General features: G+C 30.0%; 7 protein-coding genes across 7 annotated transcripts; 5 read left to right on the forward strand and 2 right to left on the reverse strand.

Annotated features, from left to right (window-relative positions):
• The first annotated feature begins 807 nt into the window (after positions 1-807).
• On the forward strand, positions 808-4431 carry LOC113793508 (TBC1 domain family member 24-like). The gene is made up of 9 exons (XM_075821601.1): positions 808-1086; positions 1374-2382; positions 2473-2573; positions 2645-2819; positions 3081-3317; positions 3373-3453; positions 3512-3673; positions 3735-3814; positions 3872-4431. The coding sequence occupies exons 2-9, from the start codon at positions 2010-2012 to the stop codon at positions 4229-4231; spliced, it is 1569 nt and encodes a 522-aa protein (XP_075677716.1). The 5' UTR covers positions 808-1086; positions 1374-2009; the 3' UTR covers positions 4232-4431.
• A 99-nt stretch (positions 4432-4530) lies between these two features.
• Positions 4531-5768, reverse strand: LOC113793454 (eukaryotic translation initiation factor 4E type 2-like). Its single transcript, XM_027343495.2, has 6 exons — positions 5626-5768; positions 5338-5553; positions 5216-5264; positions 5088-5132; positions 4968-5027; positions 4531-4911 (listed from the first exon to the last, which is right to left on the reverse strand). Exons 1-6 carry the CDS (start codon positions 5644-5646, stop codon positions 4706-4708), a joined length of 597 nt encoding a protein of 198 aa, XP_027199296.1. The 5' UTR covers positions 5647-5768; the 3' UTR covers positions 4531-4705.
• Positions 5704-6823, forward strand: LOC142645445 (leucine carboxyl methyltransferase 1-like). Its single transcript, XM_075821647.1, has 2 exons — positions 5704-5957; positions 6032-6823. The coding sequence occupies exons 1-2, from the start codon at positions 5704-5706 to the stop codon at positions 6690-6692; spliced, it is 915 nt and encodes a 304-aa protein (XP_075677762.1). The 3' UTR covers positions 6693-6823.
• Positions 6824-6845: 22 nt separating this feature from the next.
• Positions 6846-8656, forward strand: Mitofilin (inner membrane mitochondrial protein mitofilin). The gene is made up of 5 exons (XM_075821616.1): positions 6846-7005; positions 7072-7121; positions 7177-7573; positions 7627-7852; positions 7912-8656. Exons 1-5 carry the CDS (start codon positions 6964-6966, stop codon positions 8595-8597), a joined length of 1401 nt encoding a protein of 466 aa, XP_075677731.1. The 5' UTR covers positions 6846-6963; the 3' UTR covers positions 8598-8656.
• Positions 8657-8739: 83 nt separating this feature from the next.
• On the forward strand, positions 8740-12721 carry LOC142645421 (BOS complex subunit NOMO1). The gene is made up of 3 exons (XM_075821595.1): positions 8740-9008; positions 9070-12094; positions 12156-12721. The coding sequence occupies exons 1-3, from the start codon at positions 8839-8841 to the stop codon at positions 12630-12632; spliced, it is 3672 nt and encodes a 1223-aa protein (XP_075677710.1). The 5' UTR covers positions 8740-8838; the 3' UTR covers positions 12633-12721.
• A 303-nt stretch (positions 12722-13024) lies between these two features.
• On the forward strand, positions 13025-14374 carry LOC113793451 (uncharacterized). The gene is made up of 3 exons (XM_027343493.2): positions 13025-13543; positions 13604-13717; positions 13775-14374. The coding sequence occupies exons 1-3, from the start codon at positions 13327-13329 to the stop codon at positions 14185-14187; spliced, it is 744 nt and encodes a 247-aa protein (XP_027199294.1). The 5' UTR covers positions 13025-13326; the 3' UTR covers positions 14188-14374.
• On the reverse strand, positions 14272-16080 carry LOC113793450 (uncharacterized). The gene is made up of 4 exons (XM_027343492.2): positions 15210-16080; positions 15034-15158; positions 14848-14972; positions 14272-14762 (listed from the first exon to the last, which is right to left on the reverse strand). Exons 1-4 carry the CDS (start codon positions 15604-15606, stop codon positions 14567-14569), a joined length of 843 nt encoding a protein of 280 aa, XP_027199293.1. The 5' UTR covers positions 15607-16080; the 3' UTR covers positions 14272-14566.
• Positions 16081-16154: the final 74 nt, after the last annotated feature.

The following is a 16154-nucleotide window of genomic DNA, read 5'->3' on the forward strand; positions in this document are numbered from 1 at the left end:
TATCATGAAGATCGTAAATTGTTAAAATTTTTTTTTATTTATTTAATATTTGATTCACTCTCTTTGTTATATTTATATATCACAACACATAACTATTCAAGCTCATCATCATTATTTTTTTTTGGAAAAACAAAATTGTAAAAAGCATCAAACCATAGACGAAAAAAATGAAATTGGACAATTGATTTTGACAACTCTTGTATGATGATCAAAAAAGAAAAATTTATTGTAATTATGTTCGCAAACGTATTGAACCAAAACATACATACAGAAATAAACACAGTAGTCGCACCAATGAAATAGGTTCATATATGATCCAAACATATTGTATTGTTCAACATTTGTAAATTGATTGTAATTGATTCGATTTGATAATATCATTAAATATAGATTGTTTGAGTCATATGAAAATCGACAATTTGATTGTTATAACACTAAAATAATTTATCGTAGCTAACAAAATAAAGAGGTTTGGCCATAATGAATTCGAATAATTGAAAAAAAAATCTTCACACTTGAAAAATTGGATCGACCGTTTTTGGCTATAAAGTTGTGGTAATTTATTCCACTTGTTAATAATTATTTCAACTATCATCATAAATTTAAATGAAAATTGACGGATAAAGAAATTGTTGAATCATTAATTTTTTTTCGTAAAAACCGCCGAGCTAAATTGATCGTCTAAAATGATCATATGAACCATGAACAGTGAAAATAGCGCTCTCTGTATTTATACAACTTAAGATATTATTTGATGTATATATAGCGACAAATGTCATGCGGCGTCCGTCTCTTCAGAATTTTGTTTTTTGTTTTTTGTTGATGTTAGATCCAAAGATTTTAAAGAAAAGCACTTATACTCAAATTGACTCTTTAAAAATTGTTGTCCCTATTTTTTGACTTTTTTGATCGATTGCTTAATTGATAAGTCGATGAATAGTGTTTACAACCTGAATTTCTTATTCGATTATCATAATGAAAAAAAACATAATTCTGATAGAAAGAAGCATAATAAAAAGATCGATGATTATTTATTTGCTACTAAATTAAGGCAAATAATTTTCATATTCATTTAAATTATTAAAGGTATGTATGAATATCCGAATTTAATAGATCTATAATTTGTATATAAAATTAATTGACCAAAACATGCCCTTCATCACGTTATTTTTCGTCTCTATTCTTCATATTTTCTTCGTTTTTCATCATATCATTTCATCATTCATCATCACAAAATCTACAAACATTTGAACAATCTTTTTTGTTTGTTGAATGTTTTCTCTACTCAATACATAATATTGAATTAATGAATTATTATCTATTCGAAAATGTATATAATACAATATCGGTAAACACATATATATATCATTTAGATACAATATGTATGTGTGTATATATTTTGACCGTATAATCGTTCAAAACAATTTTAACAAATAAAATTATTAATAAAAATAATAATAATAATAATCATCATCATATCACTCCTACTTGTCGATGTTATCATTGGATATTATCATTTGAAAGACATTTTTTTCCCGTAGACAAAGAATAAATTGAATTTATAATTCTTTAATCCATAACCAATTCATTATTGAAAAATTACATTTAGAGAGATAAATGAATATTTCAAAATATTCACAAAATTACAAACAAAAATCTTAATCTTATTATTATTATTATCTTCATATTTTATATATGAATTAAGAACAACAACATCAAAAATATTACCGATTATAAAATGACATCATTGTCCATGGGCGTTTATTTTTTTTATGGCCCTTGGTTAATATAATTATAATAATAATTATAATACTCATCAATTGTTGTTTTTTTTTGTTTCTTATTATTCATCTTCATCTGTATTGGTATTTTTTTTTCGTTTTTTTTTCAACCATCCTTTTGTGTGTTTGTTTTGTATTTTATTTTTGTTTTTCACAAATGTATGAGTGTATGATATAAAAATCTCTTTATATATGTAATAATAACAAAGAAAAAAAAATTTAACAAAAATGATTACGCAAAACACAACCATTGATGACGGTAGTAGTGATAAATTAGAATTGGAACCAACCGGTCCAATATCATCGATTATATCAACAAAAATATCAACACAATCCTCGATCTCAGCCACACCTTATACACAATTAAAAGTATTAATGCGTACAACATCAATTGGTTTAAATAATCCATTACGGAAAACATTGTGGCTAGGATTATCCTTACGTAATAATGCCGTAAATGCTGATGATTTTGATACACAATTTGATAATTTAGCTGTCAATAAATTGCCCAATTTTGTTGATCCAACCACTACCAGATTCTATTATTTGAATTCAATATCACGTAAACATGTTGCAACTATACTCTGGAATTTATCTCAATGTATGTATGTTTAGTCTATTCTATATAAATTTTTTTTTGTTTTTGAAAAAAATATTTTAACCAATTCATCAAATATAAATTCAACGATAGCATATCCTCAGATGACATTTGCACCCCTTCTTTATCCATTGGTTTCCTTATTTCTTCATTTTCATACTCCTGTCGATGTTTATCGTAGCATTGTTGCTCTGGTATGTTTGTTTGAAATTTTTTTGTTTCCATTAGCATCAAATTAAAACTCGATCAATCTTTCTTTGTTCAGCTAATGTCACGAGAATCACGTTTCATCGGTATTAATCGAATAGATAGAAAATGTGATGCATTAAGCTTGATTCGTTTGGCTAATAAATTTGGTGTAGCTAAATTAAGTAAAATTGGTTCGAATGGTCTGGAAAAACTGCAAGATTCTGATGCTGCATTTGCCGATTGGATTCAATGTAAGTTTTTTTTGTCTTTAAAAATTTATCTTGTATAAAAATCATCATGGGCACAAATGTTGATAAATCTGATTTGATTTAAAATTGAGATTTAGGAGAAGAAGCAAAATGTTTTTATTATTATTATTTTTATCGCATGAAATAGTTTTCTTTTCGTAATAACTTTGATCTTAGGCGACGTGTATGTACATTTCAAACATTATCTTGATGAAATGATTTTTTTTTGCTTTTGTTGTTGTTATTGTTCATTGTCCTCATCAGGGATCTTTGGCTGTCTTCCTTTTCATTTTTGTGTGCGAATCGTCGATTGTTATCTGGTGGAAGGGGAAAAATTTCTATACAGAATAGCGATGGCATTAGCCAGATTATTCGAGAAAACCCAAAAGAAACCGCTCGACATCGAACAAATGAGGGTATTTTGTCAAGATATTGCTACGATTATTACACCGACTCAATTGATTCAACAGGCAATCAAAATAACCAGATTTTCACGCAAAGGTATTTTATATAATTGCTCAATTTACAAAATTAATAATGGTTTCCGATTTCTTAGATATCGTTAAAGCAAGATCAAAATCCGAAAAAAGAAGTGAAACAATTTGTTTCCCAGAATCACCATTGCTCAGTCGTAATGGTATGTTAATTATAGAATTCATTTATTTCGAAAATTTACTGAACTTAATTGAATTCAGATGTAATGTCTCAAAAAGATGTGACATTTGGAAATCGAATAGCACCGCGTAGATTCAAATCCTCTATACTCAGCTGGAATCAATTGGATATACTTTGGGAATGGATTCCTGAACGTATTTATATTCAAGAACCTTTGATTGCATTCTGTTCTGACGAAAATGGTATTGTCATAGTGTAATTTTTTCAATTGTATAATTTTTTTTCAAATCTTAATGAAAACAGGAAATTCTCTTCGTACCTTTTATTCATTGTGTGGTGACAACGAACCTACAATAATTTTGATTAAAACAATTAAAAATCAGGTAATGAAAGCAGAAAACAATTCAGCATCCAAGAATATTTTCTTTTTAATTCTATAGATATTCGGTGCTTATTGTTCATCAAGCTGGTCAAAACGATTAGATAGCGGTAATCGTGCTGGACAATTTTTCGGTAATGGCGAAACATTTTTATTCAGCATTCATCCCCGTATTGTTAAATATGAATGGGTGGGAAAATTTCGTGATGTAAATCATCTGACACCATCACAACAATTGTTTATGTCGGCAACGAATGATTCATTTTCAATCGGCGGAGGTGGTGGACATTTTGGTCTTTATATCGATGAAAATCTTTCACGTGGTGAAACGCATCGATGTGAAACGTTTGAAAATGAACCATTGACCAATGAAGATCCATACTTTGATGTTGCAACTATTGAAATTATTGCATTTTGTTGAATATTTTCATCAATTTTCACATATTGTTGTATTCCTTTTTCCGGACATTTTTTTTTGTTCATTGTATATTTCTTCAATGAACATAATTCTCATCAGCATTTTTTTCTTCTCCATCTGTGTTTGTTTAGCATGTTTGTGTGTGTGTGTGTTTGTAAAATTTTTTGTAGATTAAAATTTCATTATTCAGAACATTCCAATAATGTGTTTGTTTCAACGAAAAAGTGATATTTTTTAGTTGACGCGCACTATTTCGATTAGATTTTTTCCATCGATAATTTTTATTCCTGAATGAAAAAAAATTCATCTTTTTTAAATACAAATTTATTAATTCGTTTTGATATTGATTCGTAATCTTATATAATAATTTGAATATTATATACACATGACCATCTGAAAAAAATTTCAAAGAAATCTGGATCAAAATATAAAAAAAAATTAATGAATGATTATGAATTGGTCATGAATCATCAATGATCAAGGCCCACTCGATGTTATCATTGATGATGATTTGTTGTTCATTTTGCTCGGATTTTTTGTTATTTTTTTCAAAGCATCACCATGCAATTTATATTCCAATATTATATTGGCTGGTAAATTCAATACACGTTTCAATGTATCACGTATTCGAGTTTTTATCTCCGGATCATTTCCACTGCGATTCCAAACACATATGTAATCTTCTATATATAAAAAAGAATTTGAACACACAATCGAATAAATAATAATTATTACAAACCATAATATCGACAAGCGACAACAATACCACAGATTTCATCATCAACCATAAATTGTTCGCCTGTGAAAAGTTGATATTAAATTTTACAAAAATTGTTATCAATCTAGTACTATTACAAACCTATAAATGCCAGTAATAAATTTTCCCAAAACCTTGATGCAAGACCTAATGAATATATTCAAATTATTATCCAAAAATCCAAAGGATAAAATGTTTATAATTTCAAATTTAATGTCAAAAATATATACCTTTGCGCAATCGCAGTTTCCACATTCCACCATCTTTATTCGCTTCATCCTAAATATTCATCATAAAAATTATAACTGATTTTAACGACAACAGAATAGAATTTATAAACAAATAAACTTACTTCCCATAAGGGTTTAATGCCAGATTTGAATACATGCAAATCTGAATGTCCTGTTAAATCATTAGGTCGTACTAGGTGAGTATAAACTGACCAAAAACTTTGTATAGTATCAAATGTGGCAACAATTTTTAGATTTTGATCATAATTTTGTGAATTTGGCATAGCTTTTCCTCTGTTGACACCACGAAACCATACATCATATTGATGCTGAAGCTTCTGATAAGTGAATTAAACAAAAACAAAACATTATTATTCGAGGAAAAAATTCAACAATCAGTCAACACAAACTTTTGTTTCTTTATCGTTCATCGTATGAGCAACGTATATGAATTATAACAATTAAAACGAATCCGATCTATATTAACAATGTACAGCAATACTGAATGGACTAATAATGAAGCAAGTCGAACTAAATTATGGTTGTCGCAACAAGGTTACATAGATGATCCTTTTGTTAAGTATTTTTGTCAAAATCCGATGAAAAGAGCACCTGAAATCAATCGAGGTTATTTCGCACGAGTTTACTCCATAACTCACTCAGTCAAACGTTTTTGTTTGAGAGATGGCGCTAATTCTCAGATCGTTAATATTGGTTCGGGATTTGATACACTTTTTTGGAGGTAATTATCTTTTTTTTAAAATGAAAATTAAATTGATAGTAAATCTTAAAATTATAATTTTCAAATTTTTATAGACTAATAAAGAATCCTGACATTAAGTTTAGCCGTTATGTCGATATTGATACAAACGAAGTTATTGATCATAAAATTCGAGCCATCCTGAAAAATGAAGAATTATTACAATTTTGTGGTCAGGTGGAAAAATCTTCCACCTCACAGTTTCTTTCCGAGCGTTATAATGCTATAGCCTTAGATGCTACAAAAACAATGCAATTGGTTAGACGATTATTACAGGAATGTCGAATAAATAAGTCGGATCCAATCATTTTCATCTTTGAATGTGTGCTCCTTTATTGGCCTGAAGAATCGACTACCAATTTAATCTATACGCTAAACAAAACGTTCAACAAATGTAATTTCGTCATTTTTGATCTGGTTAATACCAAGGATAAGTTTTCCGATTTGATGCAACAATCATTGGTCGAACAACAAACACCATTATTAGGTGCCGGTTCTTTTAGATCGATTGATGATTGGCGAACAAAATTATCAAAAATCGAATGTTTACATGTTCATGCCTGGATTATGAATGATGTATATTATAAATTGATCGACCAAAATGAACGTGAGCGTATTGAAAAAATTGATTTTTTCGATGAGATTGAATTAATGTTGCAATTATTTAATCATTACTGTCTGGTTATGGCTAGTAATTATTCAGATTTTAATTGGTAAATCGTTGTTTTTAAAAAATCTAAAACAATCATTTTACAATTAAATTGATGTAATCAGAAATTTAAATAAATTTTTTAAAATGTAACAAAACAAAATGGAATTTTTTATTGGTTTAAAAAAATGATTCCAATTTTCGTCATTTATGTGTGGAAATAGCAATTTTCGAAGGTGAATGTTTCGTTCCCATTCACATTTGTACCAGTGAAAACACACGGTCAGCATTAGCTTTTAGTTGATTCTTAACTTTTTTGTTGTTGTTAAATTTGAAAGAATGTTACGTTTACGCCCAAAATTGATTCGAAAGTTTCTTTCGGTAAATATTTAACAAAAAAAATTTATCTGTTTGTTTTTACTCGAAATCATTTATGTATGTAAATAGAGCCAGTCCCATCTTAATGGTACCAGACATCTATCATCACAAGGATCATCGTATGTGTTATGAAATTAGTGAATCTTTCTTCTCTAAATTTTGTTTATTATACAGAAAGCTCAAAGCAACATTTTTACTAGGGACCGGAGCTGTGGCTGTAACAACCTTGACATTGGCATATGCTAAATATGATAAACAATTTGCAGATCAGCTCACATCATATGCGCCTTTTATAAAAAATTTGCTTGATGATAGTCCGACTTTGAAGGCAAAAGATGATGAAATTTTTGAATTCCACAAAAAGAAAACGAATACAGCAAAAAGTGATGCAGCAAAAAGTATTAACAATTTTAATCAAAAATCTGACGGAGAAGGAAAAACTGTCTTAACTGAGAAAAAAGATGAACAAACAAAAATACAAGAGCCGCAAAAACTGACCAATACATCGGAAAATCAGCCTAAAATAACGGAAAAAGATCTAAAGAATGAAGTGCTTAATCTTCAGCTAAAAGTAAAATTCACTAATTCTGCATTTTTTTATTAATCCATTTATTTAATTTTTAGGCAGAAAATCCAAATGTACTTGAAGATGAATTCCGTGGTCAGCTGAAGAGGTTATTGTATGCATTCAATGAATTCTATGAAGAAAAACGAATTCTTTATGAGACCGAAAACAAACGAAAACAAGAAGTTGAAATGAAGAATTATCTTATTCAGGAAAGAGCGTCAATGTCTGAAGAATATGAGAAATCGATGAAAAAATTGAAACAAATGGAAAATCTTTTGCAAAGTAATATATAGATGAAAACACACTTATGAAAAATAATTTTAATTATTTTTTTTTACCAGTTCGAGATCAATTGGACAAACAGGAGAAACCGTCTAAGAAATTATGGTTACTTAGCCAAACATTATCCAAGCTGCTCGAACATGATCGAACTTTGAGCAAAGAATCTATGCCCATTGATATAAAAGAAAAAATCGATTGTATCCGAAAAGTTGTCGAGGAAAATTTTGCTAATGAAACATTAATACAAATTGCATTGAAAACCCTTCCAGATGATGCAATCAAAAGCGGTGTTTATAGTGAAGAAGATTTGGTTCGTCGTTTCCATAAAGTGCACAAAATTTGCAATCGCGTTGCTTTGGTTGATAAAGAATATACGAATATATTTGGCTATTTAAAATCCTACGCATATTCGTACATCCGGCCGTTGTTTCAAATAGAATTTGAAGTTAGTTCAAATCCTATTAGAATTAAGGAAATACCGTCTGAAGAATTGGAAGGAAAAATGGAAATCGATCCAAATGAATGGGATGCATATGATATTTTACAACGTGTAAAATTATGTGTTGAACATCGTAACCTAGAAATGGCCATACGTTATGCTAATCTCCTGAATGGTGAACCATATGTAGTGGCCAAAGATTGGATCAAAGATGCAAGAGAACATTTAGAAGTTAAACAAGTTATAGAGCTATTACAGACTAAAATCGCATCCATCAATCTACATCAGCTTTCTTTTAGTGCTTAATTTATTGTGTTAATAATAAAATGAAATAAATAATAATGAAGGGTTGTTAAAATTTAAAATGACAAAATTATATTCATTTTTTGCAATATGTTGGTATTGTAACTTAAATGTATTCAAAAAAATTGACCACTGATGTGGGAATAGAAATTTTATATCGACAAACCAACAGAGAGTAATAACATGTGTTTGACTATATTGGAGCCGCAATTCCAATTAAAACCCAAATGATTTCAGACCAAAAATGAGACAGCAATTTTTGATTCGAATTTTTTCACTGAATTATCTATCGATTATCACATTCATCACGATATTACAGTTATCATATTTCATCCATGCTGATGAAGTAGTCGGTTGTGGTGGATTTGTTGTCTCCAGTGTCAGTATTAATTATGAACCAATCAAAATAAAATTGTAATTATATTATATAAAATTGTATGATTTGTTTTTCAATAAATGTTCAATTTTTTCGCAGATATACTGATCGCGGTATCATCAAATATATAAGCGATTGTGCGCCCAACAATGGTTACTATTTTATTCCTTTATACGATTTTGGCAAATATGTTTTGCGTATAACGCCTCCGCAAGGATGGATATTTGAACCAACAGAAGTTGAATTCAATTTTGATGGAAAAAATGATCTTTGTTCCAAACAAACAGACATAAATTTTGTCTTTAAAGGATTCACAATTTTCGGTAAAGTTTTCAGCTACAACTCGTTGGCTGGTCCAAAAGGCGTCCATATTACTTTGCGTTCCAAAGCAAATAAGAATGTCATCAAACAAAATGTCACTGTCGATGATGGACTTTATGAATTTCATGAAGTATTACCCGGTCAATATTTAATCGAAGCTTCCCATGATCATTGGAAGTTTTTTAAAAATACTATAGTTGTCGATGTTGTTGATGATAATATTAATCATCGTCAAGCAAATGAACCTTCGGATCAACTTTGTTCATTGGGCTATTCGGTTGTAGGTAAAGTAGTCAGCGAAGGTCGACCTATTCGTGGTGTTCAGTTTGCTCTGTTCAGTGAAAATCATAAGCCTCCATTTCCTTTGGGATGTCAGGAAACCAAACCGAGCTTTTTATCCAGTTTAAAAATTAATTCAAAATATCATTATTTATGCTATACTTTATCGAATGAAGATGGACAATTTAAGTTTGAATTTCTACCCAGCGGGAAATATATTGTTCATAGTTTCTATGATACCCAAAATATTAGATTTGAAGTTGTGCCTCATCAATATGAATTCGAAATCACTAATAATGATAAAGATGTTGGCGTTTTGTTTGAAATCGGTGGATTCTCAGTATTTGGTCAGATTTTAAATAAACTAAATCCAAATGATAAGATGGATAATGCTCGTATTCAATTTATCGATGAAAATAAACGCTATGATGACATTGAAGTTTTAGTTAAAGAATCGAATGGAAAATTTTCTGTTAATAACATTAAAACTTCCAACTATCTGATCAAAACGACATTGGACCGGTATCAGTTTGATGATATAAAATTTTTAATATCTCCCAATTCACCAAATATTCCGTTGATAACTCCTAGCAAGTTTGAAATTTGTGGTAAAATCATCCTCAAAAATGACGAATTCAAAGATGAAAATATGGAATTGTTGGTAATGGAGAAGGAGACGAAAAATTTAATTGAAAGTGTTAACATAGATAACGAGGAATTTTGTCTTTTCTTACCCGGTGGAAATTATTTATTTCAAATGAGCACTCATCTAAAATTTGTCCAAAATGTAGTGGAAGTTGTTGTCAACAAACCTCGTTCCGATATTGTATTCAATCAGATGACAATTACGTTACATGGTCGAATTCAATTAAAGTCAGCTTTATTAGAAGGTGATGATTTTTTGTCAGTGATTCTGTCCAATGATAAAATGGCTACGAAAACATTACCCATCAATAAGTTACAGAAAAAATCAGCCACTGATTATAGATTTGTATTCGAAAATCTACTACCTGGTGATTATTTTGTTTCGTTGGGTGGACGACAAGTCAACTATTTCTGTTGGAAAGAAAATATTATTCCCATAGAATTGAATGAGAAAAAACCCGTTGAAATCATATTCGAACAGAAAGGATATCTTTTACAAATCATTTTGTCACATATTTCCGATTTGATCATTAAAAGTCCAAGTGGATATTCAACAAAAATTGCCAAAGAATCAATCGCTCAAGATCGTTTGATAAAACATTGTGTCGAAGAAACGGGTAAATATTCGATCATACCAAGTGGATGTCATAACTTTTTATCAAGTCCGGATTCTAATATTATTTTCGATACGGAAACAATGTCAGGACAAATGATACAGCTCACAGCCCTACAGCATTTAGTAACAGCTAAGATTGCAACCACTACTAACATTACAGATTTACAAATTTTTATCAATACCAAATCAATCGAAGGGGAACGGAATAAGACGTTACATATCAATGATGGTCAGAAAGTTAAAGCCGATGTTTTAGAATATAATCTCGAATTCCATGAGAATCCGATGTCAGAGATTTATATTGAACCACGATCATCACAATTGATTTTTAAACCTTCCTTTTATCGATTTCGACTCAAAGATGATTGCCATCTCAATGGAGTGACTTTTCATGGTCGTCCAGGTATTTTTGTTAATGGAAAAATAAGCCAAAAAATTTCTGATGTCAAAATTGTCATTTTTGATAATGAAACAAACCAAATTCTACAAACTGTCGATACTGACAATGAAGGTGAATATCAAGCTGGCCCATTCGATGATGAAATAAATTTACGAATTGAAGCAATGAAAGAAGATTTTGTTTTCAAGGCATTGCCAAATAAGAAAGGTCATTTTGAAGTTAGTAAACTTTCTTCAATCAGCACGATGATTGTAGATGAAAATGGAAATCCTTTGAACGAAGTATTGGTCTCATTAAGTGGAGGCGAAAATAATTTCCGTCGTAACAGTTTTGTCAACGCTGAAGGCAAATTATTGTTTGATAATTTACATTCTGGACAATACTTTATTCGTTTTTTACGAAAAGAATACGATTTTGAGCCGTCATCAAAAATGTTCGACATCGATAATGGTGATAATGTTGTCATTAAAGTAGTTGGTAAAAAAGTTGCATTTAGTTGTATTGGATTAGTTGATTCTCTTAATGGTGAGCCTGAAGCAGATATTATTGTTGAAGCAGTTGGTATACGAAATATTGTTGAAAATAGCACCGTACAATGTACACAATTACAAGAACAATCAACAAGTGAAATCGACGGATCGTTCAGAATTTTAGGCTTGCTACCGGATTGTCAATATGTTATTCGGCTGAAAGCTGATCAATTGAAAAATAAAAATATTAGCAAATCAATACCAAAAGCTCACTCGGTTCGGCTACAAAATCGTGATCTTAGTGACCTAAGGTTCATTGTGATTTACAAAAGTTTACAAACGGATTTGACTGTCTCGATTCAAACAAAAGAAGAATATTTGAACACTATTTCCGTGAGTATTTTTGATTTATTTGTTTTTAATTTTTATAACAAAATAAAACTTTTAATTCTAGATCAAATTGTTCCGCTCAAATGAACCAAATGCCATATTTCAACAGACATTACATAATTCATTCATATTTTTGCCATCAGTTCCATTGAACAATGCTACATATTTGTTAAAACTCGATTCGAATCTTGATGACCGAACATATCAATTTGAGCCAATAATTCATGCAATACAGGCAAATCAAAGCTATCTACATTTGCATTTTGATTTTTCTGTTCAACGTCGTTACCAACATGATGGATCAAATGATCAAGATATTGCACATAATTCACTTTATTCGCTCATACTATTCTTGATCGGTTTGGCCATTTATAATCATCGTCAAGTGTTGGAATTTTATCATAAAACGCCAATTAATGTGGCAAACATTAGTCAAATTTTTACCCGTTCATCTTTATCAATTAATGAAAACACATCGGATGGCAGCCATTCTTCTACAAATAACAATGGCAAAAAGAAAATGAAATTTAAGAAAAATTGAATTGCAATTCTGTTGTATTTATTATAGTCTTGATTTTTGTTCATTTTGTGTCAATAAAATAAAAAAATTTTCTATTAGTAGACAATGAATTGAAGGCGAATTTTTGTTCAAACATTGACATGGTCGAGATAGTCATGCAGGTAAAATTTTTATGTGTAAGGAACAAAACAGTCTTAACAAGACCGTTTTTGCTTATCATGTCTTATGATGCTAGAATCGTCAAACTTGACCGGTTCTACTTGTCGGGCAAACTTGTCCTACCTTTGAACGAATATATCTTACTGTTCAACATTCAAAATTCGTTGCTGATAGTTATCAAAATATTCGAGGAAGTGGGATGGCAAAATGGTTTTTTGTTGTCGATTAATTAGTTTCGCTCGATGCACTGTCGACGAATTATATGTAGAAAAGAGAATAACCGTTATATTACAACCGTCCATCTAAACGGTCTACTTTTCATTACCTCTCGACTTCGATCTGAAAGAAAGACTTTATCAAAAGATGAATTTTTTTTTAAATAAAATTTTTAATAAACTGACAGTTTTTTGAATCTCATGACAGTGTCAATTTTTCTGTGTGGATTTTTTTCATTAAAATTTTAATTAAAATTGTATCAATCGACCCGAATCCATCTGGTCCGGAAAAAGTGTTGGCAAATTAATATAACTATTTTGACAGCAAAAAAAAAACAAAGATGCGTCTTTATGCTCGAACGTTTGTATTGTTAATTGTTCCGATCTGTATCCTTTGTGTTTCACATGAAAACGAGAAAACAATCGAATCTCAATCAAAAGATCATGTCGAATCCAAAATAGATAATGCAGCTCTGTTTTCACAACAACTTAATAATGATAAACTGATTACATCGTTAATCAAATCAATCTTACGGATTGCTTCGAATGGATTCAAATGTAAGTCCTTTAATGAGAAATTTTTCTGGCTTCAACTTTTTCCTTTTTTTAAAATAAAAGCTGGCCTGGAAGCTTCGGTCCGTGGCCTTTTCGATAAGCCAATGACAAGTGCAGTAGCTGCTATTTCCATGGTTATTGGTGCTGTCGCCATATTAGCATTCTATGAATCTCCAAGTATGCTTTATTCAAATGATTATTTTTTAGTATAACAAATGTGTTTATGTTTTCTAGTTTCACCATTGCCAGTTCCTCCATTGCCAGATCCACCTGTTGGAAGATTCCCACCAGAACATCCAATTTGGCCACCACCAAATCGTGGAAATCAACAAATGTCCTATCAACCGAAACGTGCTTCTATCCCGTACCCCGTTAATAATTTGGCCAACAATTTCATCTATCCAATGGGCATGAATACTTTGACATATCATCGATCCGATAATATGGCACGAATGCCATTACCAATGCAACAATTCAATCGATTTCAACAACAAAATAAAATTTCAAATGCAGAATTACAAGAATATTATAAAAATGATCTTAAAAAATTGATTAATCTTAATCTAGACGTTAAAAACAACAAAGTTATTGACTATAATAACAAACGAAACGGAATGGAATTGATGAAAAATCAAACTGTTTCATGAATTTTTTAATGTTTAATTTTATTTTATTTCATTATATTTTTTATTTTGATACATATGAAAAAAAATCTAACTTAAATTTATGTTATCCAATATGAATCATCACGGTGGGAGTCCCAAAAACCAGTCTCAAATCATATTTTTTTTTCTCAATTGTGAAAAGCTATTAAAATGCATTTTTTCTGGTGAACTTTACTTTGATTGCAAACAGGTTTTCTTGAAATGCCTTCCGCATTTTTGTTTGTTTTGTTTGTTTGTTATCATCATATATTCAGGCTAATTCAATGAATCACAATTGACCGAGACTTTAAATATATATTTTTTTTTCTTTTCGAATGTCATTTATATGATGATTTATTTGATCTGAATCAATGTCAGTGAATTATGGTTTTCTTAGACTAATTGTTGACTTATTTGTTTGTTGACTATTGTCTTTATGAGAATGATGATGATTATTGTGTAAACAAGGATACATTTGAGAACAGGATACACCCTTAAGGGCATTTGTTGCAATTTCATAATACATTTTCACAGCTTGGACTAGATCCAATTTAAAATCAAAACGTTCAACTGCGATACTATAAATAAAGAGAGAGAGAAAAAAATATTGAATAAAACAATAGTACAATGTCAAGATCGTTATTATTTATCTATTATATTCACCCAAGTATGTCCAACAATGCCCATTCATAATTTGATAATTTAGGATACTTATCCGCTTTGATTGCATTTTGAATTACTTTACAGGAATAATATTTTTTACAATTTCCGTCCAAGATTTTTTTATTCTGAAAAAAATATTTATCAATTAGATAATACAGTGATAAAAGAAAAAAATGGTAAACTTACTCGCAAAGTAGTTTCAAGAAGTGATAGAAATCTTCGTGTATCATCTCGATTCAATAATGGTAAACGTGTGTTTGGAACAAATTCATTTAAACTTGCACGTTTATATCGTCTCGTATAGACGAAACCTTGAAATGGATTAATTTATATTCACACATGTACAATTTTCATTTACTTACCATTTGGCCAAGTGTTGAATGTTCTGGCAAATGTAAACAATAATGGTATCAATGTTAATGTATAGATTATAGTATTCATTAGTGTTTGATAGCCAATTCTTCGTGCATTCATAATAACATCGTGACGTCGTTTCATAATATCATTTAATGAATTATTATCATCAGCATTTGGTTTATTCTGCTCTGATTTCGGTTGATTTGAATAAGTCATTAATTTCTCATCTTTACCATCATTAACATCGTTCATCGAACGCATTGTAGTAATGTTTGCAACATGATCTGAATTTTCATGACGTTGTTGATGAAAATGATGATAATGTGAGTCGACTGATGAGTTAGAAACAAAAATCACGACAAAAACATTGAATACAAATAATAAATTTAACTGCCAAATCATTTTTTCCTATATATTCTGTCTTTGAATCCAAGTTCTTAAGTTCGACACGTATCCTGGATGCGGACTGGACAATGAATGATTATGTTGATGCAAAATCCTGACGATACCAAAAATCGTACACATGAAAAAAATATCCATTTTGTTTGGCCGGTTGGATGATGATCTCGGTTGATTGCTTTCATGCTGTAAAACTTAAAACATTCAACTGGAATGCTTATTCAACCCAAACCATTCATCCATCCAATCGGCCAATCAGTAACACACATTAAAACGATGATGACAACAACGACCATGATAGTTATGATGATGAAACAAATGAGACCATTGTGATCATTGAAGTGAGAACCTGGTTTGTTTCTCCTAAGATTACCATTCAAACAACTTCGATTGTTTCAAATTTGAATATATACGATAATGATAATTGAGAGTCGAATGAAAAAACAATAGAATGTCCTATTGAATGAAATGAAGGCCATCATTTTATTTTTTAATATACATGGAATTCTTTTTTCTCTTATCATCATTATCATTATTTCTTTTTTTAAAGA

The sequence above is a fragment of the Dermatophagoides pteronyssinus genome, unplaced genomic scaffold, assembly GCF_027571235.1.
Source record: "Dermatophagoides pteronyssinus isolate colony J.1.1.1.1 unplaced genomic scaffold, Derpt_VIB-CSIC_2022.12 sq0001, whole genome shotgun sequence".
Taxonomy (NCBI): Eukaryota; Metazoa; Arthropoda; class Arachnida; order Sarcoptiformes; family Pyroglyphidae; genus Dermatophagoides; species Dermatophagoides pteronyssinus.

Coding starts and splice junctions, on each gene's coding strand:
- LOC113793508 (XM_075821601.1), top strand. CDS start 2,010: ATGATTACGCAAAACACAACCATTGATGACGGTAGTAGTGATAAATTA. Junction 3,674..3,734: donor ATTCTGTTCTGACGAAAATG/GTATTGTCATAG, acceptor TAATGAAAACAG/GAAATTCTCTTCGTACCTTT. Junction 3,815..3,871: donor TTAAAACAATTAAAAATCAG/GTAATGAAAGCA, acceptor TTAATTCTATAG/ATATTCGGTGCTTATTGTTC.
- LOC113793454 (XM_027343495.2), bottom strand. CDS start 5,646: ATGAACGATAAAGAAACAAAA. Junction 5,028..5,087: donor TTTATTACTGGCATTTATAG/GTTTGTAATAGT, acceptor AACTTTTCACAG/GCGAACAATTTATGGTTGAT. Junction 4,912..4,967: donor TGTCGCTTGTCGATATTATG/GTTTGTAATAAT, acceptor TTTTATATATAG/AAGATTACATATGTGTTTGG.
- LOC142645445 (XM_075821647.1), top strand. CDS start 5,704: ATGTACAGCAATACTGAATGGACTAATAATGAAGCAAGTCGAACTAAA. Junction 5,958..6,031: donor TTTGATACACTTTTTTGGAG/GTAATTATCTTT, acceptor AAATTTTTATAG/ACTAATAAAGAATCCTGACA.
- Mitofilin (XM_075821616.1), top strand. CDS start 6,964: ATGTTACGTTTACGCCCAAAATTGATTCGAAAGTTTCTTTCG. Junction 7,006..7,071: donor TGATTCGAAAGTTTCTTTCG/GTAAATATTTAA, acceptor GTATGTAAATAG/AGCCAGTCCCATCTTAATGG. Junction 7,574..7,626: donor TGCTTAATCTTCAGCTAAAA/GTAAAATTCACT, acceptor TTTAATTTTTAG/GCAGAAAATCCAAATGTACT.
- LOC142645421 (XM_075821595.1), top strand. CDS start 8,839: ATGAGACAGCAATTTTTGATTCGAATTTTTTCACTGAATTATCTATCG. Junction 9,009..9,069: donor GAACCAATCAAAATAAAATT/GTAATTATATTA, acceptor ATTTTTTCGCAG/ATATACTGATCGCGGTATCA. Junction 12,095..12,155: donor AATATTTGAACACTATTTCC/GTGAGTATTTTT, acceptor TTTTAATTCTAG/ATCAAATTGTTCCGCTCAAA.
- LOC113793451 (XM_027343493.2), top strand. CDS start 13,327: ATGCGTCTTTATGCTCGAACGTTTGTATTGTTAATTGTTCCGATCTGT. Junction 13,544..13,603: donor TGCTTCGAATGGATTCAAAT/GTAAGTCCTTTA, acceptor TTAAAATAAAAG/CTGGCCTGGAAGCTTCGGTC. Junction 13,718..13,774: donor AGCATTCTATGAATCTCCAA/GTATGCTTTATT, acceptor TATGTTTTCTAG/TTTCACCATTGCCAGTTCCT.
- LOC113793450 (XM_027343492.2), bottom strand. CDS start 15,606: ATGATTTGGCAGTTAAATTTATTATTTGTATTCAATGTTTTTGTCGTG. Junction 15,159..15,209: donor ATTCAACACTTGGCCAAATG/GTAAGTAAATGA, acceptor ATCCATTTCAAG/GTTTCGTCTATACGAGACGA. Junction 14,973..15,033: donor TTCTTGAAACTACTTTGCGA/GTAAGTTTACCA, acceptor TATTTTTTTCAG/AATAAAAAAATCTTGGACGG.